This window comes from Neopsephotus bourkii, unplaced genomic scaffold (genome assembly GCF_033783945.1).
Source record: "Neopsephotus bourkii isolate Nb327-2 ecotype Australia unplaced genomic scaffold, CSIRO-AGI_Nbou_v1 NB_234, whole genome shotgun sequence".
Lineage (NCBI taxonomy): Eukaryota > Metazoa > Chordata > Aves > Psittaciformes > Psittacidae > Neopsephotus > Neopsephotus bourkii.
Genome location: NW_026900744.1, coordinates 11,921,032 through 11,948,642, shown reverse-complemented (window position 1 = coordinate 11,948,642; position 27,611 = coordinate 11,921,032). Strand labels below are relative to the sequence as shown.

The 27,611-nt window shown below is 36.3% G+C and overlaps 1 protein-coding gene across 2 annotated transcripts in view; it reads right to left on the bottom strand.

Moving 5' to 3' along the window:
- Nucleotides 1-27,611, bottom strand: part of BRINP3 (BMP/retinoic acid inducible neural specific 3) — a 204,478-nt gene that overhangs the window by 63,197 nt on the left and 113,670 nt on the right. For both annotated transcript variants that reach the window (XM_061345337.1, XM_061345338.1), the window contains 2 exons: nt 24,117-24,307; nt 1,062-1,167 (listed from right to left, as the gene is read on the bottom strand). In XM_061345337.1, coding sequence (XP_061201321.1) covers nt 1,062-1,167; nt 24,117-24,307 — 297 coding nt within the window. The remainder of the gene's footprint in view (nt 1-1,061; nt 1,168-24,116; nt 24,308-27,611) is intronic.

Genomic DNA, 27,611 nt, shown 5'->3' with positions numbered 1-27,611 from the left:
AAGGGATGCAAAGATTATTTTCCGAATTTTAACTGACAAACATCATGCATATGCAGGAGACCATATTAAATTGCAAATTATTTCTTTTCCTGACAGCCATTCTTAACAGTCAACAACAACTACACACTAAATGTCCAACTGATTTATGAATCATTATGAAAAAAATTTAAAACTGGAAATAATTATATAGCTACCTGTAACTGTGAATTAATAATTGCATTCTTCTCTTGTACATACACAGAGGTAGACACAAGTACATAAATTAATTTAATCTGTTTTCATAGCAATAAGTTGTTCATGCTACATTTGTGTAACTGAAAAAAAGCAATTATTAATGCCCTAGATGATGAACTTTCAAAAATGTTTTCATACCTAATATGCAGGTTGGGAAATACATCTACGGGAATTAACAAAAAATAGTTAGAAATTGTGCTTCTTCCTTTTCATTTTCCATTTCCTTTTCCTTTTTTCCTTTTCCTTTCTCTCTCTTTTTTTTTTCTCTTTTCTCTCTGTTTTGTTTTGTTGTTGTGGGGTTTTTTTTTAATGTGTAATTACTATTGTTTTTCCAATGAGTGGGATGCCTAACTTTCCACATTTTCACAAAAGTCCCAAGAGGAGCCTTTAGACTGTTCATTATTTAGAGTTTTTGAAAAATCTGTATATCACTTGTCCAATGACTCCATTCATTTCAGTGGAACAACTGCATGAGGTATAAGCTACCACTCAACATGTGCAAGGCAGGCTGAGCATGCTAAATGTCACTCCCTGCTTGGTGGAATTTATGGGAATTCAGACTTTTTAAAAGGTGAGAGAGTGGTTGCTAAATAGGATGGTAAAATGTTAACAGCATTATTAATATTATTTTCTGATATGTAGAGAAATTGTTTCCATTTCAAAGGCAACATGAGTTACTGACATTTCCTTCATATTGTCTAGAATGTACTTACTGCACACACACACACAAAGAAAATGACCTTTTATGAGGTGGAAGAAAGAAAAACAAATAGTGTGATAAATGTCATCCTGTTTCAAAACAAATTAATGAAATTGCACCTACATACCTTGCAACTGAATCTTATTTTCGGGACTCTGAACCAGAACAGAGCTGACAGAATCTAGGTTGTCATAGTTACTGCAGCCAAGAGGACCAGTCCGCGTTTCTGTTACCTAATAACAAGGGAATGGAAGAGCATTTACTGTATTAGGCAAAACAGACTGAGGAGTTCAGAAGCTCATTTCATAAAGTTTCCCTTTAATTCGGCTGGTGGCACATTTCAGACTTAAGGTGAAATAGCTCAATTTAATTATGAAAAGTATGATTGCAAATGTTTTACCAGTACCACAGACTTTGGGGAGTGCTATTTCTATTGCAGAGAACCCTTGCAAAGATGTTAGCTGACCAACAGTTTAAAGACAATTTATTTCTTTATAGCTATGGGAATTAGAATGAGTTTAATAAATGTGTTTCATAAAAATGAGGACTGTGATTTTCACTGATGAAACCTGTACACACAACAACTCCTTGTTGAAATCTTGGAAAAAACTTTGACTTTTCCTAGGTAGTAGTAAAATCATTTTGTGAGCTGTATTTATTATAGTGGTAGCGGTAGGATATTTTTCATCAGGGAAAGATCTAAGATAAGTTTAGCCATAAAACCCTATAGACATCCTACCTCTTGTAATCACTGAGTCCATGATCACAAAATCAAAATAAAACTACATTTATCTTCACACAAGTAGACAAGTAGAGCTCTAGCTTAAAAGTTGAGGATTGTGCTTGGCAACAGGCAGTTATTTAAATGAGTAAATTTAAATAAGGCAGGTGGGCAGCTCCACAGCAGATCATGCAGCACCTCAGCTTTTTTTTTTTTATTTGCCAATATAGGGAGTCAAGAAAAAAAAAAACAGTTATTAGGATAGATGGGTATACCATGTTATCAGATTTTTTAAACTGGATTGTAGAATCTGTAGAAAATTCATGATTTTGTAGTTCCTTCTTCTTTATATCACAAGCAGGCAGAAACAAGAAAGTGAAAGTGAAACAAAAGTAACATAACCAGAGACATAGCAGAAAATGCTGGCCGTCACATATCATCACAGCCTTCTTTATTGCCAAAACGCAACCAGTTCCTCTATCATCCCACTCCCAGACTGCTCCCAGCCACTACCCTGGAACTTCTTAGCTCTCTCCTTTTTACCATCTCAGAGGCTGTGGCCAGATTTACCCTTATGTGGTGATTTGCCTTAATTTTGAATACAACCATTTCTATTTTTCTGTCACTTCAGGTGTTGTATTCAGGTCTGGATCTCCTGGAGAACAAAACTGAATAGTAGGGTAAAGGAGCTCATTTCCAAACTATACATTACCACTGAGCAGATGATTGACATGCAAACAGACAACTAACATTAATTCTGTGAACTGAAGGGAGCTTGATATTTAACAATTTGTTTTGAATAGAATATGAAGGTTTGCTAAAATAATCCATGAATGTTGATGTTTCTTAGGATTGCCTGACTCTCTTACAGTCTGTGCTACCCGCAACATGTTCAGATGGCTTTGCAAAGTTAACAAAGATTTTAGGCTATTCCAAGCTTTTGGCATATGTCCATCACTTTGAACTACTGTTCCTGAGAGCAGAGAAGGAGATTATTTGTAATGCCAGCAGCCAGTGGAAAGGACACACAGAACCGGCTTCAGCCAAACCTGTTAGGAGAGTGCCAGCTGCACAAAGAAATGAGTTGGAGTCAGGATGTGTCCTCCCTGCACATATTTGTCAGTCTTTAATATTTATGACAGGCCCAGTTTGCTGTGTTTTTTGCTTAATCATCCTGAATCAGCACAGGCTCTTGCAGAGGCATCGTATTTGGCTTAGAAAGAATGGAATAACAATTTTGATTTATGTGTGATCTTTCATTCCCCTCCCTCTCACAGAAAGTGGTCTAAAACTCCATTCTAAAATTTCAATTCTGTGTAACATTCCCAGTGCATTTACAGAATTACAATCCGTTTATACTATAACAAAGACAGACACCTATATTAAACAAGGTCAATAACTAGAAGACAATAAAAGGTGAATGTTATAATGAGTTTTATACTAGCTCTGAAAGGTTATGCTCAGCATTTAAGTATGCAATTTTTTATTTAAAGATCTATGTATTTTTAGTGGTATTTGGGTTTCTATATTTTTATTATCCTTTTCAACCATTTGTCTGTAAGGTAATGCATCTTCATAAAGTTTATATGAAATGTAAAACCTATAAAACCAATTTTACAATTGCTATCCATTCTTATTACTCTTATGTCTCCTGAAATCACAAAATAAGGAAAGTTAGTAAATAGCTTTATAATTTTTGTCTCATGCATCTTCATTCTTCATGTGGATTATTCAAGCCATAGGTAGGGACAGCCTTTGTTTTGATTATGGGAGTGATAGTACTTTCTGTATTCAGGTGTGCCAAGAGGCAGAATGGGGAAATCATCATCATTTAATGGCTTTTTTGACTTTTAGACTGGTTAAGTAAATCCACTGATTTGAAAGAGAACTAAATATATGAAAAAAAATGAGCATGGCTAGATTTTGAGATTACTTACAGACATTAATGACTGTTATAGGTAAGCAATGAACTATTGTTCTAATTATAGTAATAATAAATAATGCTCTATAAATAGAGCAATAAATAAAGGCCTTTTCCAAACACTATATTTTCAATCAAACTTATATGTTTGTGTTACTCATTTTTTCACATTTCCAAGTACCCCTGCCTTCCTCTGTGAATTCCTTTGCTCTGGTACTCTTAGCTTCTGCATAGAAAATAACTGAAAGAAGAAAATAAAAATGTATAGTCCCAACATGCAACAAAGGAAGATCAAGTTTTGTTGTCGGGGTTTTTTTGGTCCAAAATCCAATTCCAATCAGAGGTCAAAGAGATGTACTTACATATGCTGTACAAATCCTACTAAAAAAAAAAGATTGTAAATCAGAAGAAGAATTTGAGTGGCTGATAAATAAAACCCTGAAATTTCTGTCAAATTTTCTGATCAAATGCAAGGATTTCATTTTGGGATAATTCATTTTGATTACAAAAGGGTTGGGGTGGGAAGAGAGGTCCAGATGTATTAATTCCGGTTTGATCCATGTGTAACTGAAATAACTGGTGATTTTAATTTCTTTGTTTCAGGAACAATAAAAATGAAATTGGAAGGGCAATGGCACTTCTTTAATCATCTTTCAGAGAAATGTGACTATATTCAGTCCCAAGACCAGCTGAGGAGTGTTTTGTCTGAAAGTGCACAATCAAAGACTAAAAAAAAAAAAAAGAGAGAGGGAAAGGTAAAATGTAAATACAGAGTATGCTGAGATGCTAGTATAGTCCAGAAATGATTGCATATGAATAAAAAGAACCATAACTGCATACTGGTTTGTAAGTTCTAGACCTCAAGTTCTTAAGAAACGCTAACTCACAATGCAAAATACCACAGAACAGTAATTTAGTAACAAAAACACCCTAAAAACCAGTAACAAAATATATGTGAAGTCATCTGACATGAACCAAGCAGGCTATTCTCAAGTGCCTTGTTTTCAATATCACAGAACAGGTTTCCCTGGGCAGCAGGTTTTTCAGTTTCCAGGAATAAACTATAACATTTGGCATTAATGAGACAAATTCCTACAGTTTTCAGTCAGTTAAATCTCATAACCATGGTGATAATGACCCCATTATAAGTGCATTGAGAACATACCTCCAAGCACTTAAGCAGGGCTGGATTCTTGTGATATCAGTGGGTAGTATTTCCCTGGGAAACAGTATGCTTTTTTTTTTTTTTGTCCATGATAATTAAGGCTAGAGAAGGCTTTCCTAATAAAAGGGAAGTATATTTCTGCAGAGGTTTTGTGCCTAGTGCATTCTTTTAAATACACATAGCTAACAGCCCTATCTACATGCCCATGAAGAGTTGGTCTGCTGTCTTGCATAAAGGACTATCCTCTTCAACAAGACTCTTTAAAAATGCATTTCACTTCTACAGAAGATAACTAAGCCAACATAAAGGAGAATGACACAAAACTAGTCACTTCAAAATAAGAACTTCATTCATATTCACATAAACTTCTTTAATATTTTAAACATTAAAATAATGATTTAGAGCAAACATCTTATATGCATGACTACCCATGGAAGAAGGTCTCTTCTGAACAATTGGTGCAAACAGAAGAAAAGGCAAAAGTATCGAGTGAGGATAAACCTGAAGTCTTTAAGATTTTCATGTATGACTCCCTTATCAACTTCACCTTCAGGACTTGCCTTCCAGCCTGCATTCCCACACATTGTCCTCCCTGCACATTTTGCAGTCAGTGCCCATTTCACCAAAAAAAAAGTTGGCCAAATGAATAGGGACTGAGTGTTCTTTCTATTTAGAAGGGGATTTCCTGCCAACTTTATTTTTTTTTCCCAGGCTCAACAGTTTTTCACAAAAGCACCCTTTTTCAGCACTTTACCACATGGTAGTTGCTGCTCTGCTATGTGTGTCATTGAGCATATTAAAAGTCTCCTACTAATAGTATGTAATTGAAATAAATCTTGTGAATGTTCCAAGCAGTGACATATGCTACTGAGTAGATGAACTTTTCTGAAGGAGGTATAGACAAACCCAACAGCACCAACAATGTCAGGAGTTGGATTAATGTTTTTAATTTTTAATTTATTTTTTAATTGCCACCATTCTAGAAAATACTTCATAAGCATCTAACATTTTCAATGTTTTCTAGCAGCAGTACTGAAAGAATAAGACAGACTTTTTGATTTCAAGAGTCCCCTATTTCAAGAGACCTGGAATAACTCCATTCATATTTTTCTGTCATCTGCTGTTGTAAGATGGAATATGAACAGTAAAGCTGATCTTTCTCTGAATAAAATACATTCCAAAATCTCCATTAGAAGTGGAATAACAATTTCTTTCAAGTTTTCGGGCAAGGAGATGACTTTCAATTTCACTGAATGCAACAATAAATCTTTCAAAGAGATCAGTGTAATTCCCTCTCCATCATTTCTACACTCTCAGGAATTTATTGTGAGCTACAACAATACATTTGAAATGCATTATCTCCACATAAACCATTAAATACCTCAGAAATCAGAATATTCTAGAAATTGGAAATTAATTCTGGATATGAATTCTGCTTTGTTGTTACATTTGTTAAAAATATTATGACTTTTTAAGGCTGTTTAGGTTCATCTGATGAGAAGACATCACCTGTCTGTTCAAATCTGTTCTCCAGTACCTCAGAAAGTAATTTTTTATCTGTAAATTGCAGGAGAATCCACAGGAACATTGAAACAAGTCTTTGAATGTATGCTGTGCCACAGGAAAATTAGACAAGAAACCAAGACTGTCAGGAATGCCTCAGTTCTGAACTAGCAAGAAGCATATAAGTTGAACTAAATTCTAAGGTTACTTGAAGTAGGTGTCAGGTAGGGAGCAATGCCGACCCTGCACACTGTGCAATGTTCCTGAGGCTATGTAAATTAAAAGTGGGAATTTACCCCAGCTAAAATCACTGTCAGCATTAACAGTTCTGACATCTGAGCTGCAATTTTCCCTTTTCAAGGACTTTTTAAATCCTCTGCATATCAGATGCCATGTTCCCATGTATCCTTACGTAAAGCAACAGGGAAGTCTGCAGGAAACGAGACTGTTGGAAAACTAGTCAGGACAGTGGTACCAGAGTCCTTATTTCCTGCCCTTTCAGAAATGAAGGTTGCATCAGCCTCATACAGCGAATAAGGACAGGCATTATTTCAAAAAGAACAAGATATTTCTTTTTATTAACCTTGAAAAACAGAAGGGCAAAGTTTTCTTATGGAGAAGTAATAGCTTTAGCAAAAGCATAATAAAAGCTGAGTAGTTTGTTTCAGTTTACATTTAAATACCTCTGCTTGTCCACATCTTACTTAAATGAATATTAATATTATTCATAATAAAGAGACAGCTGAGCAACTAACAATAAACAAAATCTATATATTTTGTTAAAAAGATAAAATTAGAAACAAAGAGGACAGCATAGATACAAATAAGATAGTATTTCATGTTCATAAAAATCTCAAAGTACCTGCAGAAAGAAAAAGCAGAGAAGCCTACCGAAGTAAAGCCCAATTCCCAAATCTCCATCCTTTTCCAAACGTAACTCCATTACTATATAAATGATAAAAAGCTCCAAAGAAATCTTTGGGCACATATTGTAAAGAAAGACCATCAACCTACACTTAGCCCAGCTACAAAATCCCATGCAAGGACTTCCCAAGCGTATTAGGAGTAGGATTTATATCTTCATGGCTCCGTTCCAATATTCAATGCTGAGGCTACTGGGATTTTTCTCTGTATCCTTATTAGTTTCAAGAGGACAATATGATTTGGCTTTTTATAAGACTTACAGATAATACTACAGTTTAATGGAAAATCATTTTTCCTAGGTTGGGAAAGTAAGAATAAAAAAAATATATTCCATCCTGAATCAGAATCAAAAGTTAAAATGTTCTTTTTCTTTGTGAAATGACAGGAAACAGAAAGACTAGGCAAATGTAAAAATCATCTTTGGATAATTTGGAAACACTTTACCTTAAATGTGATCAGTTTTAAAACTTATGTATTATATTTTAAGTGAAAAAGAATAAGTTGTGCTAAAGAAAAAAGTGTTAAAAGATAATGTTGGGACCTAAAAATAACACAGAAGATTTTAAAGTCTTTAAGCTCAAGAATCAAAGTGATAAGGGCAGGTTAAGTAAGAACCAGAATTTCCATGGAGATCCTACCTATGACCGTATTTCTATGCAATTATAAAACTTATTTGAAAGATTGTCTTCAGAAATGTCTCTAAAATTTACTAATTTAAGGTATTTCTAGATATTTATTATGGAGATATTATGGAGTGCACATAAAAATCATAATTTATTTTCGCAGACCATAGTACTAGAATTGCTAACACTCTACACCTCGCTTACTGTGACATCTGCAGCAGGACATTTTGCATGTCCTTTTTATTTTAGCATATTCCAGTCAATCTACACCTTACAGTGTTGTCATTCTAACCTCTCAAAAGAAATCACATTACTGTCCATAATGCACAGCTGCTGGCTTGATTTCTGCCAGGGTCACATACATGTTTTTAGGGATTTATTTTTAGGTTGTACCCTCATTACTTCCCCACCATTTATTCCCTCTGGAAAATGATTGCAACACATTTGCCCTTTCTGTCTCATTGGTACTACTGACTTTCAGTGTATAGTCTTTCAAAACCCTTATCTTTATGCTACTGCTTTTTTTTACATATTTTCCTGCATATTTGAAACCCTACCTACTAAGTTAACAATTAAAATTGATCAATAATTTAATCATTAAATCGCTATCAGATGTTCAAACTAAAGGGGAAAGCTTGGATAAATTTATTTTAGAAAAAAGAAAAGCAACTTTATACTGAAGCTCTAAATTTCGTTTCATATGGGTGCTTCCTCAGTATTAGATAACTAATTTAGGTGTATTGCCCTATAATTTTGATTGATGTTGCTGTTCCGTTACTATTGTATAGTTAAATCTGGAGTGAAAGTAAATCTTCACCTTTAAACCCCACAAGTTTATGAAAAGTCATGGAAATAACTCCTGAGACTGGAATCTTGATTCCAAATATTGTTGCAGTAAATGTGCATATCATGCAAAGTGCATTGCATTAGTTATATGATTCTTGCTCAAAGTAGTCCAATAGGAATGGAAAACTTGTTCACTGTATCAATTATAAGGGACATAGGATTCAGAGATCACGTATCTGTCACTTATCGTTTAAACTAAATGCATATGTTGCTTGCTTATTATTTGACAGGGAAAAGCATCTTCAAATATTTATCTACAATTGAAACTTCAAGCAAGGATCAATACCAAATTAGCTAAATAACAGTAAACCACAAAGGACTTAGTGTTGAATCTATCCTAAACTATATATTTTAGCTGATGTTTCCTAAATCATTTAAGTGAGTTACAGGAGCAATGCTCATAATCAAAGTTAATGTAAGCACTGAGAAACACACTGCAAAACTCAAGAGTGCTGGGTGCTTACTTTGATAAATAAACCATGGCTTTTATACCATTCAAGCAGTTCTGAGGACTTGACTTGTGAAATTCTTGCAAGATATTTTGGTTCACTGTCACCCAGACCACTTCTGAATTCACTGTAGTGATGAAAGTTAACGAAACATTTTAGCACTTGTCTGCAACAGGTTAAAGAATAAAACTGGTCCTTGTTTACCATGCTTAATCACCACATGGAAATTACTCATAGCAAAAAAAATGTTTCCCAAGTCTCCATATTTCTATTCCAGATGCCAGTCTAGAATGCAGGACCATCAATATTTACTAGCTGGTTTCAGACAGAAGGAATTGAGACAATACCAGGTAAGAATGCCTGGAAAGGAGGCCATTTATTTGGGTTATTAGCTTTCTGTGTTAGCTCAGCGTGCTGCAAGCCTTAGGTGAGGGTAAGTAAAGCAAACCTGAGGGCATATTTGATTAAGATACAAATATTCACGCAGTTTTACATAGAACTTTCTACCATGAACTAAGCAATTCCTTTAGTAGTCAATTATATATATATAAATAAAAATAACTTTTCAGGTAACTGTTTTTACAGAAAACTCACCTCTCTGATAATGAGCACCATTGTATGTTTAAGGAAAAATGATTGGAAAAGGCAAGACAAGAGTCAAGTAAAGAATCATATGAACGAAAAATGTTTGGTTAAAAATAAATCATAAGCTCCTAATACATTTACCAAATAGAATAATTTCCTCTTTTTATTCCCTCACAGATCAGTCCTATTCCAGATAATCCTATTGCCTGTCAGCTATAAATCAGAGAGAAGGACTGAATTCAGGTTTCTCAGTTCATTCAAAATTTATTGGAAGTAAGAGTTGGTAGCTGTGTTCTGTATATTGTTTGATCTTTCAGGTACGGTGTGTCAAAATGCATGGAAAAAAGATCATTTCTTTTACATCCAAGTCCTGTCAAATATGCACAAGTCGAGTGGAGAGCCCTGTAGCATAAGGAATGAGGTGGTTTTTGCTATACTCACCCTTAAATACAGAAACTGAAAAGTCTTAGGATTGTAGAAACTGCCTTTACTGAAAGAACTGGGAAGGTGTAGGTACCGAGCTATATTTTCGTTATATCCCTTAAAGTTTTAGTGAACACACAAAAAGTGAGAGAGAAGAAATGAAAGAGTATTTCTTTGTCCAAAACTGTGCATCGCATGAGGAGGCAGAAACTTCAGATCAGTGTTCAAGGTTTTACTCAGAAGAATAAAAGTAAAACTGGATTCATAAGTTTGCTGAGTTTGATTAAATAATCAAAATACTCATAATTGCAAACATATCAATGGGTACTCAAGTACACTTGCAGTAATAAAGAACATTATGAAATTGAAACATAGAGAATTCAAACAAAAAAGTCATCTTCAGAGGTAAGAATATAGCAAGATGAAAAATTCCTATGAACAGATCTAGATCCTATATTTTCATCAAGAAAAAGCAGATCCTCTCCAGTGTAAATCAACATCGCATTTATGAGAACACTGTGAATTTTCATCATGGAGGTTTCCACATTTTTATCAGGTGAAAATACCTCTGGCACATCATTGAGCATGTTTCATCAAACTCTGCTCTTAGACATTAACTCATTCACCATCAATAAAGACTGATGGATGAATGAATAAACTGACTGCTCTTTGGAAAGTTTTAGCTAATGACTGAGTGATTATTTATATTTTTATTTCATGAACTAAACAAAAAGAGAATTTTTAATGTACAGAAGACTGCTGTTAGAATTAGGGTCCAGGGGCAATGTTACCCAGACATATTGCTGTGCCTAGCTGAAAAATTGTTCAAATCATAGATTCATAGAATCATAGAATAGCTAGGGTTGGAAATGACCTTAAGATCATCTAGTTAAAACCCCCCTGCCATGGGCAGGGATGCCTATCAAATATCAAGTCTAATTCATTAAACCATACATGAATGTGTCCTACTGTGGATATTGCATTGATATAATTTTCACAATACATTTTTAGAACATAGAATATTTTGAAATGGCTTGTTTTGTCCATTTCTTTCTGGACCTAACATAAATCAGACAAGACTTAAGGCACAAAATTATGTATCATAAACTCAAGTACCTTTCTTCAACCAAAAAAATTATAAAAGCAAGAGCAGAGTTTCTATGAGCATCTAAGGAAAGAGGGAAGTTCAGAAGACAAAGGAGAAAACAAATGAAAAGAGTACTGCTTATTATTGGTACTGTGTAGTTTCATGGAAGTGGAAGGGCTTTGTTCTTCTCAAAATTGAAAGGAACTCTATTATCCACCGTTTTTGATTTGTTTCTAGGTAGTCTACCATGTAAGTTAGAAAATCTCTATAGCTAAGCATCCGGCTCCTTTAATGATATGATAGGTGAAAAATTCTTTGATACAAATTGCTCTTTGCTTTACAGGTCTTGCACATGTAAATGTCTGGATTAGTCATATATGTCACCACATTTTTTTTTCATACCTTTTACTTATTAGAATGTTTATCATGTATGTAGTACACAATTCTTTCTAAGCTATTACACTCTAATATATACACTGTAGTACATAACTCTATATCATATGCTATAGACTTGCAGCTTTATATATTTTCATCAAGGAAGGACAGATCCTGTCAAGTGTAAATCAACACCAAAGTTGCTCATAAACTCAATTCAATTATCTTAATTAACTTTCCTTGTTGTCTATTAGAATTTTAATCTCCTGATGCTGTGAAGTTTAACAGTGGAAATGCTTTTGTTTTTACCTCAAGGAAAAACAGTATGATACTTTACCCTTCTGTTTGTACAATATATCAACTCCTTTCTACAAGCTTTTTGTCTTAACAGATTGGTCTTTATCACTATTTTCAAGCATAGATTAAAATCATAATGCTTTCACCCTCTTGAATACCCTAAAAAAAAAAAGGAAGAAAAGCAGACCCACACATTTAATCATTATATTTTAACGCAGTATATAAATTGCTATGCTTGAAGGAGCATAGGTTTTTATTTCTTACAGTGATGCGTGTGGCTCAGTAGTGCTGTGAATGTCATATTTCAAATGGGTAACAGGAGTAAGAATAAAGTAGTTTTAAATAGACTTAATGTGACAGAAAAAAAAATTGTAATGGTCCTCTTCAAACCATTTTCTCTATTATCTGCAACATTTTCTCATCACTTATTTTTACACATCAAGGATTTCATGAAAGGTTGAAGTAAAAACATGGAATTTTTTTTTCATTTTCAAGGTTCTACTTAATCCTGGAGAAGATACAATTATATTTACTTATAAATCTATATTGTAGGAAGGAGATTTTATATAAATATCTTCTATTTAGTGGAATTATTAGGAATGTTGGGACATTATGACCTAGTATAAGTGTGACACTAGAGCTGGTTTTTTGGTTTTGTTATTTTATTTTTAAACTACTTCTAACAAAAAAATCAAAGTAAGAATACCCAATAACCAAAGACCATTAAATTTATTAACTATTCCTTGGAATGAGAAGGTTAATCTGGGTAATCTAGAGAAAGATAATGAATAATGTTTTGATAAATTAGGAAGTTGATGGTTGAGGTTGAATGGAGAAAACCCTGATCTCAATTATATCAATATGCAAGTGATGAAACTTCAATGGAGTTTATTAATTGCAGAAGGTCAGAATCAAACCATACAAATTTAGAGACACTTTTTATCTTGCATACTTGATTCAGCTATAAAGTTTGTAGACTACCAGCCTTTCAGGCAATAAAGATCTGAAAACACTAATCACTCAATACTACAGAAAGTCTCCTGAATTAATAATGAAACCTCTCTTAAGTCCAGCTCCTGCCACAGCATATATAGACATTATAAACATTATCTTGTTAGAGATTTCATTGTAGTTTGCTGGCAGAAATGCAGATCCTGTCAAAGTACTTGTAAGTTGCAGAAGACAGCAGTGATGTAACTCTCAGAATCAGTTACCTATAAAGGATTCTCATAAAAGGATATTTTCAGGGTTTTTATTAACATTAAATTAATACATTGCAGAGGATGGTTGCAGTTTGAATCATACTCTAGAACAGCAAAACATGAAAATGTATTGCAGGTAAAATTTATATAAGCAAAAAAAATGGACACTGAAATCTTTCAGAGCCTTTCATTATCCAAATCTTATTTTTTTCTGACTCTGACTTCTGAGTTTCTATTAGCCTCAGATATTCTTCCTAATGTAAACTTTGTGCTCGTACATGTTGTTGATGCATGCTATATTATATTTCTTAGGGTCCAGAGGTAGGAAAACGTTCTATGATTTTCTAGTCCCTGCTTAACATTTTCTGACCTGCTGACAGAGAGCAACTGTCAATAAGAGAGCAGAAGACATGGAGGGTACTGAAGTAGATTTCCTAACCTATACGCAAACCACTATGCAGACAAAATAAATACTATATTAAAATCCACAATTAACCCATAATGAATCCTGAATGCCTCCAAATTAGAGCTGGAATGCTCAGCTCTAACTGCATTATAGAATCATAGAATGGTTAGGGTTGGGAAGCACCTTAAGGTTATCTAGTTCCAACCCCCCTGCCATGAGCAAGGATGCCTCACTCTACACCATGTCACCCAAGGCTCTGTCCAACCTGGCCTTGAACACTGCCAGAGGTGGAACATTTACCACTTCCTTGGCAACCCATTCCAGTGCCTCACCACCCTCACAGTAACGAACTTCTTAATATCTAACCTGATCTTCCCCTGTTTAAGTTTAAACCCAATGCCCTTTGTCCTATTGCTACAGTCCCTGGTGAAGAGTTCCTCTCCAACACCCTTGCAGGCCCCCTTCAGATACTGGAAGACTGCTACAAGGTATCCACGCAGACTTCTCCAGGCTGAATATACTCAACTTTCTTAGCCTGTCTTCATACGGGCTTATGTTCAGCTTCTCATCGATCAGCACCCCAAGTCTTTCTCCGCAAGGCTATTCTGTATCATTTCTCTGCCCAACCTGTAGCTGTGCCTGAGATTGCCCCAACCCAGGTGTAGGACCTTGCACTTTGCACTGTTGAACTTCACGAGGTTGGCATTGGCCCACTCATTTCTTAAGTGTGTCAGGGTTCCTCTGGATGACATTCTCTCCAGCATACCAACCAAACCACATAGCTTGATGATATCGGCAAACTTGCTGAAAGTGCATCAATCTCAATGGCTGTGCTGCTGACAAAGCTGTTGACCAGGACCGGTCCCAGTACTGACCCCTGAAGGAAACCACTTGTTACCAGTCTCCAGGTGGACACTGAGCTGTAGACCGCAACTCTCTGCATGCTGCCATCCAGCCAATTCCTTATCCAGCAGCTGGTCCATCCATAAAGCCAGGTTTAGTGACAAGGTTACAGACAAATTTATGTCTCTCCAATTTTAGAGACATTGCTCAATATGTTCCCTGTGGTTCTCTCAATATTAAAACCCCTCCCCATTTTCTGCATTTATTTACTTTAGTTTGAATTTTCGAGGGGAAAAAAAAAAAAGGAATCTGAAACATTTAAGGAACCGCAGTAAGAATTGTTTGTAGTTTTTTGACAATTGTGATGGCAAGTGTTGTGTGAGTGCTGCTAAGGTCTTTTGTTTACATATGCATATTTATAACTTGGGGTTTGGCGGTTTTCTTGACTTTTTTTTTACCCTTTTTTCTTGTCTAGACTACATAACTGATATAATAAAGTCCTTCATTTTGTTATGGTCTATCACGTCATATGGTCTATCCTTTTTTTTTTGTTGTTGTTGTTATTTTGTGTTGTTTGCGATTTTTAAGTTAAGAATAGTTGTCTAAAGTCTTTCCAAAATGCATATCCTAGCATTTTTATTATGTGCTATTTTGTTGCTTTAAAAGCATTTCATGCAGTGTTACGCAGTAGCTGGTGATGTTATAACTTCTTGCACTCATTACTCTCTAGGTATGTTGTGGAAAATATAATGAGAAAATGTAGCTTGTATTAGAGGCTGCTAAAACACATCTTTTTATGAGCGTCATGTTACAGCTGCTGTGATGTATTGTGTCAATTATGTTGCTAAGTAGGCATTCTAAGAGTGTTTAGTAAAACATACTACTGCATTAACTTGCTGGTTTTTGTTTTCCCCTTTCCTTTTATCCTCTGAAATAATGAGGGCCAGATTCTCAAAGGAACTGTGTTGGTTTACACCAACTGAAGAGCTGACCTCTACATTACCTTTGAGAGAACACAGCCCTGTATTTTCAATTGAATTAAAACTTAATTTTTCCAAATGAATTAAAGTTGGTTTTAATATGATCACCTTAAATTCATGAATAAGATATGGAAATAAATCCCAAGCATTTATATTTGATGTATTCTTAGAATTAGTTAACAGTCCACACGTTGTACTCATAAAACTTTGTTACACCTCTGATGAATCAACAGCTCCTAGGCATCACTGCATTAAACCTTGTGTATTTCAATTTGATTATGAGACAAAAATGAAACCTGTGCTGTAGAACATGGCAGAGAGACATATTTGTTACCCAAAATTTGCCTAGATTCAGAAAAAGAAGGGATATAGCTTCCAAGAAGGAAGTCCAGAACTGCTCTTGGCCAAATAAACCCTATTGAGAAGCACAGTGTATTTGTCTGGGCACAGCCCTGTGGTGCAGCTTTCAGGTAACGTACCACATTTCACATTTTACCGATGTTAACAGCATGTACTAGTACATGGCCTCTCTGGTGTGCTTTGTGGTACGGTCCATCCAGTCTCAAATACCACAAAGTCAGCATTTTGATTCCAGCTGTCTAGAGTTGCCTACCCAAATCTACAGGTAAATTCAGATTACTGAAAGACCCTTAGAGGATAGGTAATGACCTAAATGCAACAGAAGCTAGATGTCTAACTGCAGGTCTCAGTTCCTCTAAGATTATGACCCAAATTTAAATTTAAATAACTTACATATCCATATAAATGGCAAGCTGATTTTGTGAAGCTTTTAATAATGATTTAGATTTTTTAAATAACCTGAAAAATTATCCAGTTCTCACAAAAAAAAAAAAAAAAAAAAACAGGAAAAAAAGTGGGGGCTTACCACATAAAAAAAAATATATTAGGGAGCAAAATTTCTATTTATTTCCTGATGATAAATTTCAAGCTTTTGGTCTTGTATGAAGGCAGTCTGATCTCTCAAAGTAGTGGAGAACTTGGGATTTTGTTACGTACCTGACCAACATTTGTCCTTGAAAATCTGTACTGCGGCTTTTGCTTGACATGCTTAAAAAATGTCACCAGACCTACAAAATGGGGAAGCCACAATTTTTTTAAAAGGGACAATAATTTCATTTAGTTCCCTAGGGTCTGTCGAATATACATGTACTATTTTATCTCTTCAATACAGTCAACAAATTCCTGATATTACAGGTCATTCCAGACCAACTGGGAAGTTTTTGTATACAGAATCATAGAATAGTTCGGGTTGGAAAGGACCTTAAGATCACCAAGTTCCAACCCCCCTGCCATGGGCAGGGAAACCTCACACTAAACCATCTCACCCAAGGCTCTCTCCAACCTGGTCTTGAGCACTGCCAGGGATGGAGCATGTTAACACTGGAACAGGCTGCCCAGGGAGGTTGTGGAATCTCCTTCTTTGGAGACATTCAAAACCCGCCTGGACACGTTCCTGTGTAACTTTATCTAGATGTTCCTGCTCCGGCAGGGGGATTGGACTAGATGATCTTTTGAGGTCCCTTCCAATCTCTAACCTACTGTGATACCTGTGATTCACAGCTTCCTTGGGTAGCCCATTCCAGTGCCTCATCACTCTCGCAGTAAAGAATTTCTTCCTTACATCCTATCTAAATTTCACCTGTTTAAGTTTTAACCCATTACCCCTTGTCCTATCACTACAGTTCCTAATGAAGAGTCCCTCCCCAGCATCCCTATAGGCCCCCTTCAGATACTGGAAGGCTGCTATGAGGTCTCCACGCAACCTTCTCTTCTCCAGGCTGAAGAGCACCAACTTTCTCAGCCTATCTTCATATGGGAGGTGCTCCTGTGCCCTGATCATCCTCATGGCCCTCCTCTGGACTTGTTCCAACAGCTCCATGTCCTTTTTATGTTGAGGACACCAGAAGAGCACACAATACTCCAAGTGAGATCTCACGAGAGCAGAGTAGAGGGGCAGGATCACCTCCTTTGACCTGCTAGTCATGATCCTTTTGATGCAGCCCCGGATATGGTTGGCTTTCTGGGTTGCAAGAGCACACATATGTACATAATATTGTGTGGATAGATAGATAGATAGATAGATAGATAGATAGACAGATAGATAGATAGATGATGGATAGATAGATAAAGATATAAAAAAGTAGAATGTTTCTCTATAGTTTGTAACTGTGGTTTTACAACATAAAGCTCTAGCTAGGAGCTTTTAAGTTTCAGTGATTCACAAGGTTTCACAGCTCAACAGTCTTAAATTCTGCCCACAAACTGAATGGGGAAAATGAGGATAAGAAGGCTTCAGGATTTGGATTTCAAACCTTCAAAAATATTGGCTATTTATACAAAACTGTGAAAAATATGTACATTTAGAATTTGCCAGAAATCTAAGCACAAGGCTGTATAATATTTCAGAATTTCTACTTTTGATTACTTGGATCCACAGAAAAACATGTTCAGCTATCAGGTATGTAATAAAAAAAAATGAAGAAAGCAAGTTTTTCAGACAAAGCAAAGAAACAAAAAAAGGTCTGCATTTTAATCTGAGTTTTGAGTGAGAAACTAAATTCATTACACTTAAGTTTCCTCTCTAACAGCCCACTGTGAGTCATTCATGGGTTAATTATAGATAATCAGGTATAGTTACCATCACAATAGAGCCCTGTTCTTATAAACTATTTGTATTCTGAAGTTTTCAGAAACAACAAAAGTGCTTAAATCTCTCATAGCAAAAAAAAAAAAAAAAAAGAAAAAAATGTTTTTGGGGAGTAAAAAAGCGAATTGCACAATAAAATTTAATTGAAATTAGAGGGCACATTCTCAGGCATGTTTATTCTTTCTCACTTGGAATAAATGAGCTGTAATCTGGTTGTAAGTAGCTGGTGGAAAATTCAGTTTAAGCATCTGTTCTTCTGTTGCCTCCTGTTCTTTTGTTGCACTATGTCTGACCCTAAGCTAACACCTAGACTTGTATTTACCTGACCCAACTCCTGATGCATAAAAAATGTATTCTGGATTGGAAGAGTATATCCTCTAAAGGAAAACTACTGTTAACAGCCTCACTTTACTCACAGCAGTGTTGCACATGCTAACATAACAGTGTTTTTATCCCTTTGCAGAATGCAGTGAAAGTATTCAATAACATTTAATTTACTGTGCGACAAATGTGTATCTTATGCATTCTGCAAAACTGCTTGGATTTAGAGCTAAAGTTCATTAGTGACAGTGGTGGAATTACAGTTTCTAGCAGACAAGAATTGAGGTCATTTGAGCAGGATTATACTGCTGTATCCCAGCTGCATTAGACTCAGAAAGCAGAATGAAATCTAAACCTACTATGCACAGTTTTCTTCCCTGTACCCACCACTGAAAAAGTCTCGCAATTAGTTGTTGGGAGTATGGATGCATAATCTCAGGGTAGTGTATCACGGTCACTCTGCCAGTGGGCAATGACAAGACGCATTGCCAAATACACAGTAAATGCTACAGTAACTCGTGACCTTCATGTCTTGTCCGCACCATTCATTAATGAGCAAAGGAAAGAGATCAGTCATACAGATTAGCGTCATTCATAGTTCTAGGTCTCAGGTCATTTCACCTTTCCCTGGGCCTTCAGCTATGGTTAGATCTTCAGTAGGAACAAATTAGCATGGCTGTACAGTAGCGAGAACAAGCTGAAAGAGCTGAGAACATTGCTCATTAAAAATGCCACACAGGGAAAGAAAAAAATTTGCTGACTTTATTTGTATTCAGCTTCCAACACTGTACAGAATTTTATTAAACATGAGGAGAGTGGACCCCATCATCCTAATAGGGATGTTAATAGGGAGAGCTAACAGCCATCAGTGCATCTGAAGATAAATTTTCATAGCAAAAAAGCTTCTGAAATGAAGTAATGTTGGATCTGTAATATTTCAAACACAACAGGATGTACAGTCATGTAAATGTATATGCAAATTAGATGCAGCCCTCAGGCACTTGGTGAGTTTCCAATGAGGCCCTTGGGGCTGCAAACTGTTGATTAAGCATGAGTCTAACCACTTACACTAAAATGCATGCTCTACAATAATACTGAAATAATGTATGTATGAGGGATTTTTAAATAAGTTAAATATTGATATTGGATCTAAGTACCTCGCATGGACATATTTCCAGTTGGAAAATGTTGTAACCTAATGATTTTACCTTTTTTATTTTGGAATAAATATATTGTCTATGCGATTGATGTGAAGCTCAATCGGTTTTACTCATGTCACAGCTAACAAACTTGATTAGAAATTTGAATAACAAACTTGATTCATCAGATACACCTCTCCCACTCCTTTCTTCGTGCTGCACATTAACAGACTTTGCTCTGAATGGTATTGCTTTTCACTAGATAAATAAGAATTAAACATAAAGACTATAATGTTAATTTTCACTTCCCCTTTCTTAATGCTTTCCTTCCACTGTGACAGAGCTTTTTTAATAGAAAAAATTAATTACAAAGCTTATCAAAATACTATCTTCCTGCATCAGTCCCACAAAACAAAATATGAAGACTTGTATGAAAAAAAAACCAGCTATCACATATCTTATTGAATTTGAACAAAGAATATAAGAAGTGCTCAAGTAGTATTTTTTGTAATTATATAAGGGAGAAAAATCATAGACTCATAGAATAATAGGATTGGAAAGAACCTTTAGATCAAGTTCCAAACTCCCTGTCATGGGCAGGGTCACCTAACCCTAGACCATGTCTCCCAAGACACTGTCTAACCCGGCCTTGAACGCTGCCAGGGGTGGAGCATTTACCATTTCTTTGGGCAATATGTTCCAGTGTCTAACCATCCTCACAGTAAAAACTTCTTCCTTATATCTAACCTGAACTTACCCTGTTTAAGTTTGAATCAATTAGCTCTTGTCCTATCACTACACTCCCTGATGAAGAGTCCCTCACCAGCATAATGTGTCATTATTTGCTGCTTTGCATAGAGAAATGCTAGGAATTTGGGAAAACAGATATTTATTGCCAGTAATTTATTTCTTTTTTCCTGAAGATTAACTGAGCTTGATCATTCTTGCCTAATATTAGATATACTGTTGATTTTGCTTTGTAACTCGAGACTTAATGGATGCCTTATGGACCTTAGACCTTAATCTATTAAGGAAGCACTAGATGGAGAAACTGGAAGCATGAGGAATTGACTGGCCAAACCTAGACAAAGCCCTAGCCTGTCAATGGGTGAGTTGTTCATTGCTATCCTAGCATATGGCTGAGCACTGTTATAGTCCTGTTAAATGCTCATCCTCTTTCTAGTCCTAGTCAAAGAAACTCAGTGGTGCTCTTAAGGTAGCTTCAAGAACCCATCTACTACTGGATGTTTAAGTGGGTTTGTACATTTCATGTTTCTGTAGACAAGATAGGATTTTATCTCATAATGTCTTTATTACTTTCTTGTTGCTAAATAATTATTAAATGTTACTAACGTGTTACTTACTTACAATGCCCAAACCACATCTAGTCTAACCTGAAAAAGGAGACATATACAAATTTTGGGGGAAAAAAAACCAAAATAAAATACAAAAAAAACCAAAAAGGCAAAAAAACCCCAAACAAACAAACAAACAAAAAAGACCAAAAAAAGCACCACAAAAAAACCCCAACCAAAACCAAAAAAGAAACCACACCAACCTGAAAAATGTTGGCTTTGTTCAGGGTTTTTTTTTTTTATGAATTTGAAGGAAAGAAACTGTATTTTTAGTCTCTCTTCTTGAGTATTTTTTTTAGGGGTTCCACAGCTATCAGGATAGCCATTTCAGAACACTTACAAGCAGCAAATATATGGTTGTGAAATCAGTTGTGCAAAGTTGTTTCTAACTACTGCTTCAGTTTCAGATTGCCCAGAATTACAGGAAATATGGAAAACAAACAAACACGCCAACAAGTGAATACTATCAAATTACTCTTGTTCATTTCAAAGTCCAAAAACCCCAGGAACACCTTTGTGTCAGAGCTCATTTGTGCACTGAAATGTTGACTGAACTGCAAATACCATACTTTTTGATGTGTGTTTTAAGTCTGGTCTGTTACAAATACTTTAAAAAAAAAGTAATAATAATAATCAGATACTCATTCTCAAAAAGAAAGTAAAGCTCTTCCTAGTACGAGCACGAGTTATTATCAATACTCTCAGTTCTCTTTTCCTAAAATATGAACAACTTTGCTAGTATGGTAGAGTCTAATATACTGCATATTAGAAAGTCATCCAAAATTAACCAGAAATCATAATATCAAATATTAAATAGATTCTGAGCATGATTTTTTGTTATTGTGAACTAGTCAGCAACCAAAAAATGATTATATACCACTTGGAAGGCTTTTAATATAAATTCAGAATTCCAGGGATTTCTAAACCTGTTACAATACCTTTATATTAGATTTCTTTCAAGCTCATCAGAGGGGAGTTATGGTAAGCCAAGAGAGCTTTCTTTGGACTCTTTTTGCAAATCCCCAGTTCAATCTCCTATGCAAAGGAAGGCTTTGAGCAGAGCCATGGTGAGCAAGCCAAAGAAGGTGCTGTGACTTAAAAAACTGTCCAGTATTTTATGGTGTAAAAAGCACTGGGTTCACTGTCCTCCCTGGAGCAGCCCAAGAAGGGAAGTCACAGGGCTGACTGGTGGGCACCCTGGTCTTTAGATCCCCCAGGGTGTCACTTCTCCCTGCTCAGCCCTCAAGCCCATCTGCTTGAACACAAAGGTCTGGCTCTGCAGCTGTATGGAAAGCCTGTGGTTGAACTCAGATGTCAGCATATATGTTTTAATAAATATCCCTGAAATATGCTATTTAGACTTTGATCTAGAACTTTATTTGGCTTTCCAATTTCCAAAATAGTGTTTCAAAAATCTGTGTGGGGGTAAAACAAAAAAATGCCTTTTCTGGCTGCTTTTGTGATCCTAATTTTCAACAGAAACAGGTTTTTTATTCAGTAAAGTGTTCTAACAATAGAAATTTGTAATGCAAATGCTCCCAGTCTCTCAACAAAAGCTAGAGTTTCATGGATTGGCACTGTTGCGCTGATGTGACAACCATTTTCTAGAAACTCCTGCAGTCAATTAAGCAAATCTGTTTTGCTGGTGGGCTGCAGCTTGCATTTGTATCCATCTCAGTGAGAGGGTGGAGAGAATACTCAGACATTTTGTAGTGCTTGTAAAAAACTTTGGACATGCAAAATGTTCATTACATAAATTGTTACCAAGCAAGGTTGAATTCTTCATTATGACACAAATTTGCTTAGAAAGAAATCAGTAAATATAAAGGAGAAATTTTTTCAGACATTTTTTTGTCTCTACATCTCTATGTTCTATCACTTCAGTTACCACTGGTTTCAGACATAATTATCTTAATGTAGAAGGAAAGCTTTATACGTGGCTTGAAGGAGGAAGCTCAGTTTTAAAGGTTGCTGTACATCAACATTAAAAAGAAAAAAAAGAGATTATGAAGATAACTCAGATCAGAGGGATGGGTTATATGATGGTTTGCAGAAAGACTCTGCAATCCGGCGGGCAGCCCACAGATGAGATTGAACTCTGTTGATTCTGCTGCATTTTCAGCTGTGCTGCTTAAATGGCCAAATGCCATCCTGCACCTGCAGATGAACAGCTCTGATCTGGGGTTAGCTATCATGACACCAGCCCATGATGGGTGGGACAAGAGGAATATCATAGAATCATAGAATCATAGAATAGTTAGGGTTGGAAAGGACCTTAAGATCATCAAGTTCCAACCCCCCTGCCATGGGCAGGGACACCTCACACTAAAACCATATTACCCAAGGCCTTGTCCAACCTGGCCTTGAACACTGCCAGGGATGAAGCATTCACAACCTCCTTGGGAAACCTATTCCAGTGCCTCGCCACCCTAACAGGAAAGAATTTCCTCCTTATATCCAATCTAAACTTCCCCTGTTTAAGTTTTAACCCATTACCCCTTGTCCTACCACTACAGTCCCTAATGAAGAGTCCCTCCCCAGCATCCCTATAGGCCCCCTTCAGATACTGGAAGGCTCCATACACCAGCAAGCCAAACTGAAGGGGTTCTGATGAGCCACAAATTATGGTTGTATGCTTCTCACTGGAGAAGTCCTGGTACACCCAAGGAGATAAATATATATTTACTTGAGTAACAGCTAAGGTAGCTGGAAACTGCTGTTGACTTCAGATGAACTTTGATGAAGACCTTAGTTGCCAGGGGAAAGATTCAACGCACAGAATGGATTCTAAATCATGTCTTGTATGAAGAGTTTCATAATTAATGTATATTCAGCTGCAAGTTAGAAATCTTATTTGCTCTTCAATAGTGAAAATGACCTGAGAGAGCCAGAGAATGGCTTATGAGTGACCCACAGCAGTCAATAGGCAAGATGATTTGACTGACAAACTGTGTGGGAAGAAGTTCCAAACAGGAAATAAGATGTGCCTCCACAAAACTGCAGAACCAAGAGTTCCAAATTGTTCCAAAGAACAGAAAAAAAAAAAAAAAGTGCCTTACACGAATATAGGTCTGTCTATAAATGCAGATGCTGACCACACGTGTAAAGCAGATTGTCACAATGATCAAACATTCCATCTGTATCATTCAAATTATGCACATTAGAACTTCTTCTAAACTAGAATCTTCATTATCAATTAGATGCTTTGATTCAGGTAAAAAATGTTTAGAACAAAAGTTATTGGTTTGCTCACAAATCTTTTTTTACTAATCAAAACACATTTCTCCTGAGAAGCTGTTAGTGAATCCGGAAACACATATGCAGGTTGGTCCTAAAGGACTTCCCCTACCTTTATGGCAGTGGAGGCAATCTGGATGTGGTGGAGTCTGCGCAGTGTGCTGTCCCTGTCAATGAAGTAGGAGGCTGCGAGCTGATGCAGGGTCTCCAGAGTCACGGCAGAGCTGTTTGAGCTGGGATCACTTCCCTCTGATCTCCTGCTCAGCTTCCGTTTGTCCACAAAAATTGTGAGTGACTCCTCTCCTGAGCAGGGAAACAGAAACCACAACGTTCATCAGTGGCATCTTCTGAGAGTCTCATTCTGCCAGAAATAAGGTGACAAGCCAAAGTTTTCCCTAGCTGTTACCTAATGTTCAGATCTCCTGTTGGCAGACTCAGATACTTCAGTGCCCTGAACACATAAACAACAGATACTATTCCAGGTGGGTTTGGAGGCGGGGTGAAAGGTGGGATTGCCTCATATGAATAACAACTAAGCAGTAGGACACATTTATGCCTAAAATGTGATGAGACAGGGGATAAGTCTGCTCTATTTACCAACAGTATAGACTTTCTGTAGATATTCCATTTAAATTGTGCATAAAATATGTATACTTCCAAGGATGTTTAATGTCTTTTTTTTTTTAATTTAACCTTAGCTTAAGAGAAAATGAAACCAGTATAATACTTCAGTCTTCTTTTTTGTTGTTTCCTTCTTTTACAACATGTATTATATCTGATTTCAGAAGATACATTGTTCCAACTTGTTATAAGCAATCCTGTGCTTTCTAATCATTCAGCAATGTTAAAATGCCTGAAACCTGATGTAACAGTTAAGCCAAATTCATATAACTGAAAAGTATAAAAATATGTAAAAAGAATGTTAATGAGTTTCTTTTAAAAAAGGGAAATATAAATAACACTTCCCTAACTCCCAAAGCAGAGATGCTTTTCCAAAAGAAAAGATCCACATCTTGTGTTGTAGATTTCTTACTTCCTTTCCCTCTAAAGAGAAATGAAGAAATACTTCGAATTTAGAAATTTTAGTTCCTGTAGGATTATTGAAAACCAAGCTAAAGCAATATCGCACTTGTTTGACTGAAAAAGTTCTCAAGAACAATTCCAGATCAGACCTACTGATATTCTTAACTTTGGAACAAATGTTCAATGTTTATTTCATTATTTTGCTTTTTTTCTGCATTTCAAGATAAGCAAAGATCCATTCATTTAGTAATGTGTTTAGGCAAAACTCTCTACTTCAGAAAATGAATTAGAAAAGTAATTTATAAACTCAGTATCTTCTTCTGTACAATATATGTCCAAAGTAACTCCAAAAACACTTTTTTCACTTTCTGAGAGTGTGTTTGGTAATCTACTTTCATAGAATCAATTAATAATATCATTATACCTGTATTCTAGGTGCTGAACAATTCCACTGAATGCCATTTCCTTGTTCCTGGAAAGGAAGCTACCCTGATAGGATCTGACTTGCCACTTGTGCTAGTTTCATTGCTTACCCATCTGCTGCAGTGGCATTTTGCCCATTCAGAGGATGGGATGCCAGGTTTAGATGGGTTTACATGCCAAAAAGTAATAGCTATAGAGGGATAATATGTAGGATGAAAGCATGACGTCATCTTTAAAGGGAGATAATATTGGTGATGAACAATGCTTAAAGAAGAATGCATGCCTCTATGCAGGAGATTACATCTGTTGACAAATTTGACGCACAGCTACCTCAGCTTGCAAATTATTTGTTTGATGAAAGAGGAGTGTGATCGTGTTAATCAATGTACCTTACAATGTTTCCCAGTCTCTCCCAAATTCAAAGGACAGTGAGGTCCTTCAGACCTTACAGAGGATTATCTGGATAATGACAGTTTTGTCTATGTAAGGTCAGTTTTCACCACTATTTATACTTCTACTCCTACGGTTCCTTAAAGGGTCATTCTCTTACTTTGTGGGTGCAGTCATCAAAGCAAGGATTAACTTCCTGAATTCCAAAGAATCAGGAATAACAGCAGCCTCTGTAAGTAACAGGATTTCCCTGTTCAGTTACCTAAACCTAAGTAGAGATAGGTTCTCATTTTATTTAACTACTGCCAAAACCTCCAGCAAAGCAGACTAAGGTTGCTCGGTGAGGCAGGCACAAGCATGCTGTATCAGCTCAGTTGTTTGCAGCTCATTTTGTTATGCTATGCCAACGTGAGGCATTGCTGGTCATATGGCCAGGTGGGCCATTATTCACAACATGCTGCATCCATGCCAGCTGCTGTGAGCAGAGAACTGGAAAAGTACAGCAAAGTCTAATGACTTGTACTTGAGAGAAATTTGCCATCAAAACCTGGTTTAGGTTCCAGCACTGCTGGCTTTCAACTACGCCCATGCACTAAAACCTGCTTTTTCAAAACCTGCCTTGTGACTAGCCAGTATGAAAGATATTTCTGAAATGAAAAGCAATGAAGTGGGCTGATATTTGAGCCAGGGTCCATGGGCTTTGTGCAGCTGTTTTTGGAGCTATAGGGACATAGTTGTATCAGAGCAGACAGTATCAGAGCTCACAGGGGTAAGTACTGTATCAGTTACCATTTCAGACTGTGCAAATGAGGAGCAAAATTTCACTAGGAGATTTCTCTCAATTTTTTCCCTTTTCCCGGAGGTCTTAGGTAGTTTATTCAGATTAAAGTGACTTTTGCAAGCTCGACTGGTTTTCCAGTAGAGATATCATTATAATACCTTATAATTAATTGTAAGGGAAAAAAACCCCAAGCCCTTAATCTTGCAGAAAATCTCTGGAAATTAGAGAAAAAGACTGGGGTTCTTTGTGTTTCATTAGTCTGTATACTACCCCATCTTGCTTTGGTGTAAACACTTTTGATTGATCTGTACTAGTTATTAGCAGAGATGGTGGGACTGTTTCTATTTCAACAAAATTCTGTTAAGTTTTATTACTAAAACAGAGGAGTTTTTTATTTTTCTCTCATTAAAAACATCTTCAGGGTTGGAAGAGCAGAACTGCAATAAAAACTCCCATTTCAAGAAAAATAGCTCGAGAAAATGAAAATGTTTTGCATTGTTTGGCTTTGATTAGAAAATGTCAGGAAAATAACATTTGAACCCCCTCACAGTTATCACATCAACCTATTATCCTAGTCCTGCTTGATCCCATGCTTGCTGTGGCAGTTACTGATGGGTGCATTTTGACAGGCAGGATCCCCTAGCATCCCCAGTCCTGCAGTCTCCATCCCCCTCTGTGACAGATATGTTTTGTTTTTCATGCTCTGTAACAAGGTTGAAATGATTTTGAATGTTTACTTTGACTCAGATCACATCAGATTGCATCTCTCAAGGTTGAGTGAATGCAAAGTCAAGAGATGGGGCCTTGGGTGTAAACGTGAAGGGAGCTCCTTCTCAAAAATTTCTGCTTTCATTTTAATGGCATTTCAAACAAGCACATCCTAATTCACCACTGGTATTCTCAAGCACTGTGCTAATACCAGGTACAACCAGGTACATTTCAAAAATATTTGCTGTTCAAAAGCCATCTCACAGATTCTGGAAGTTTTTA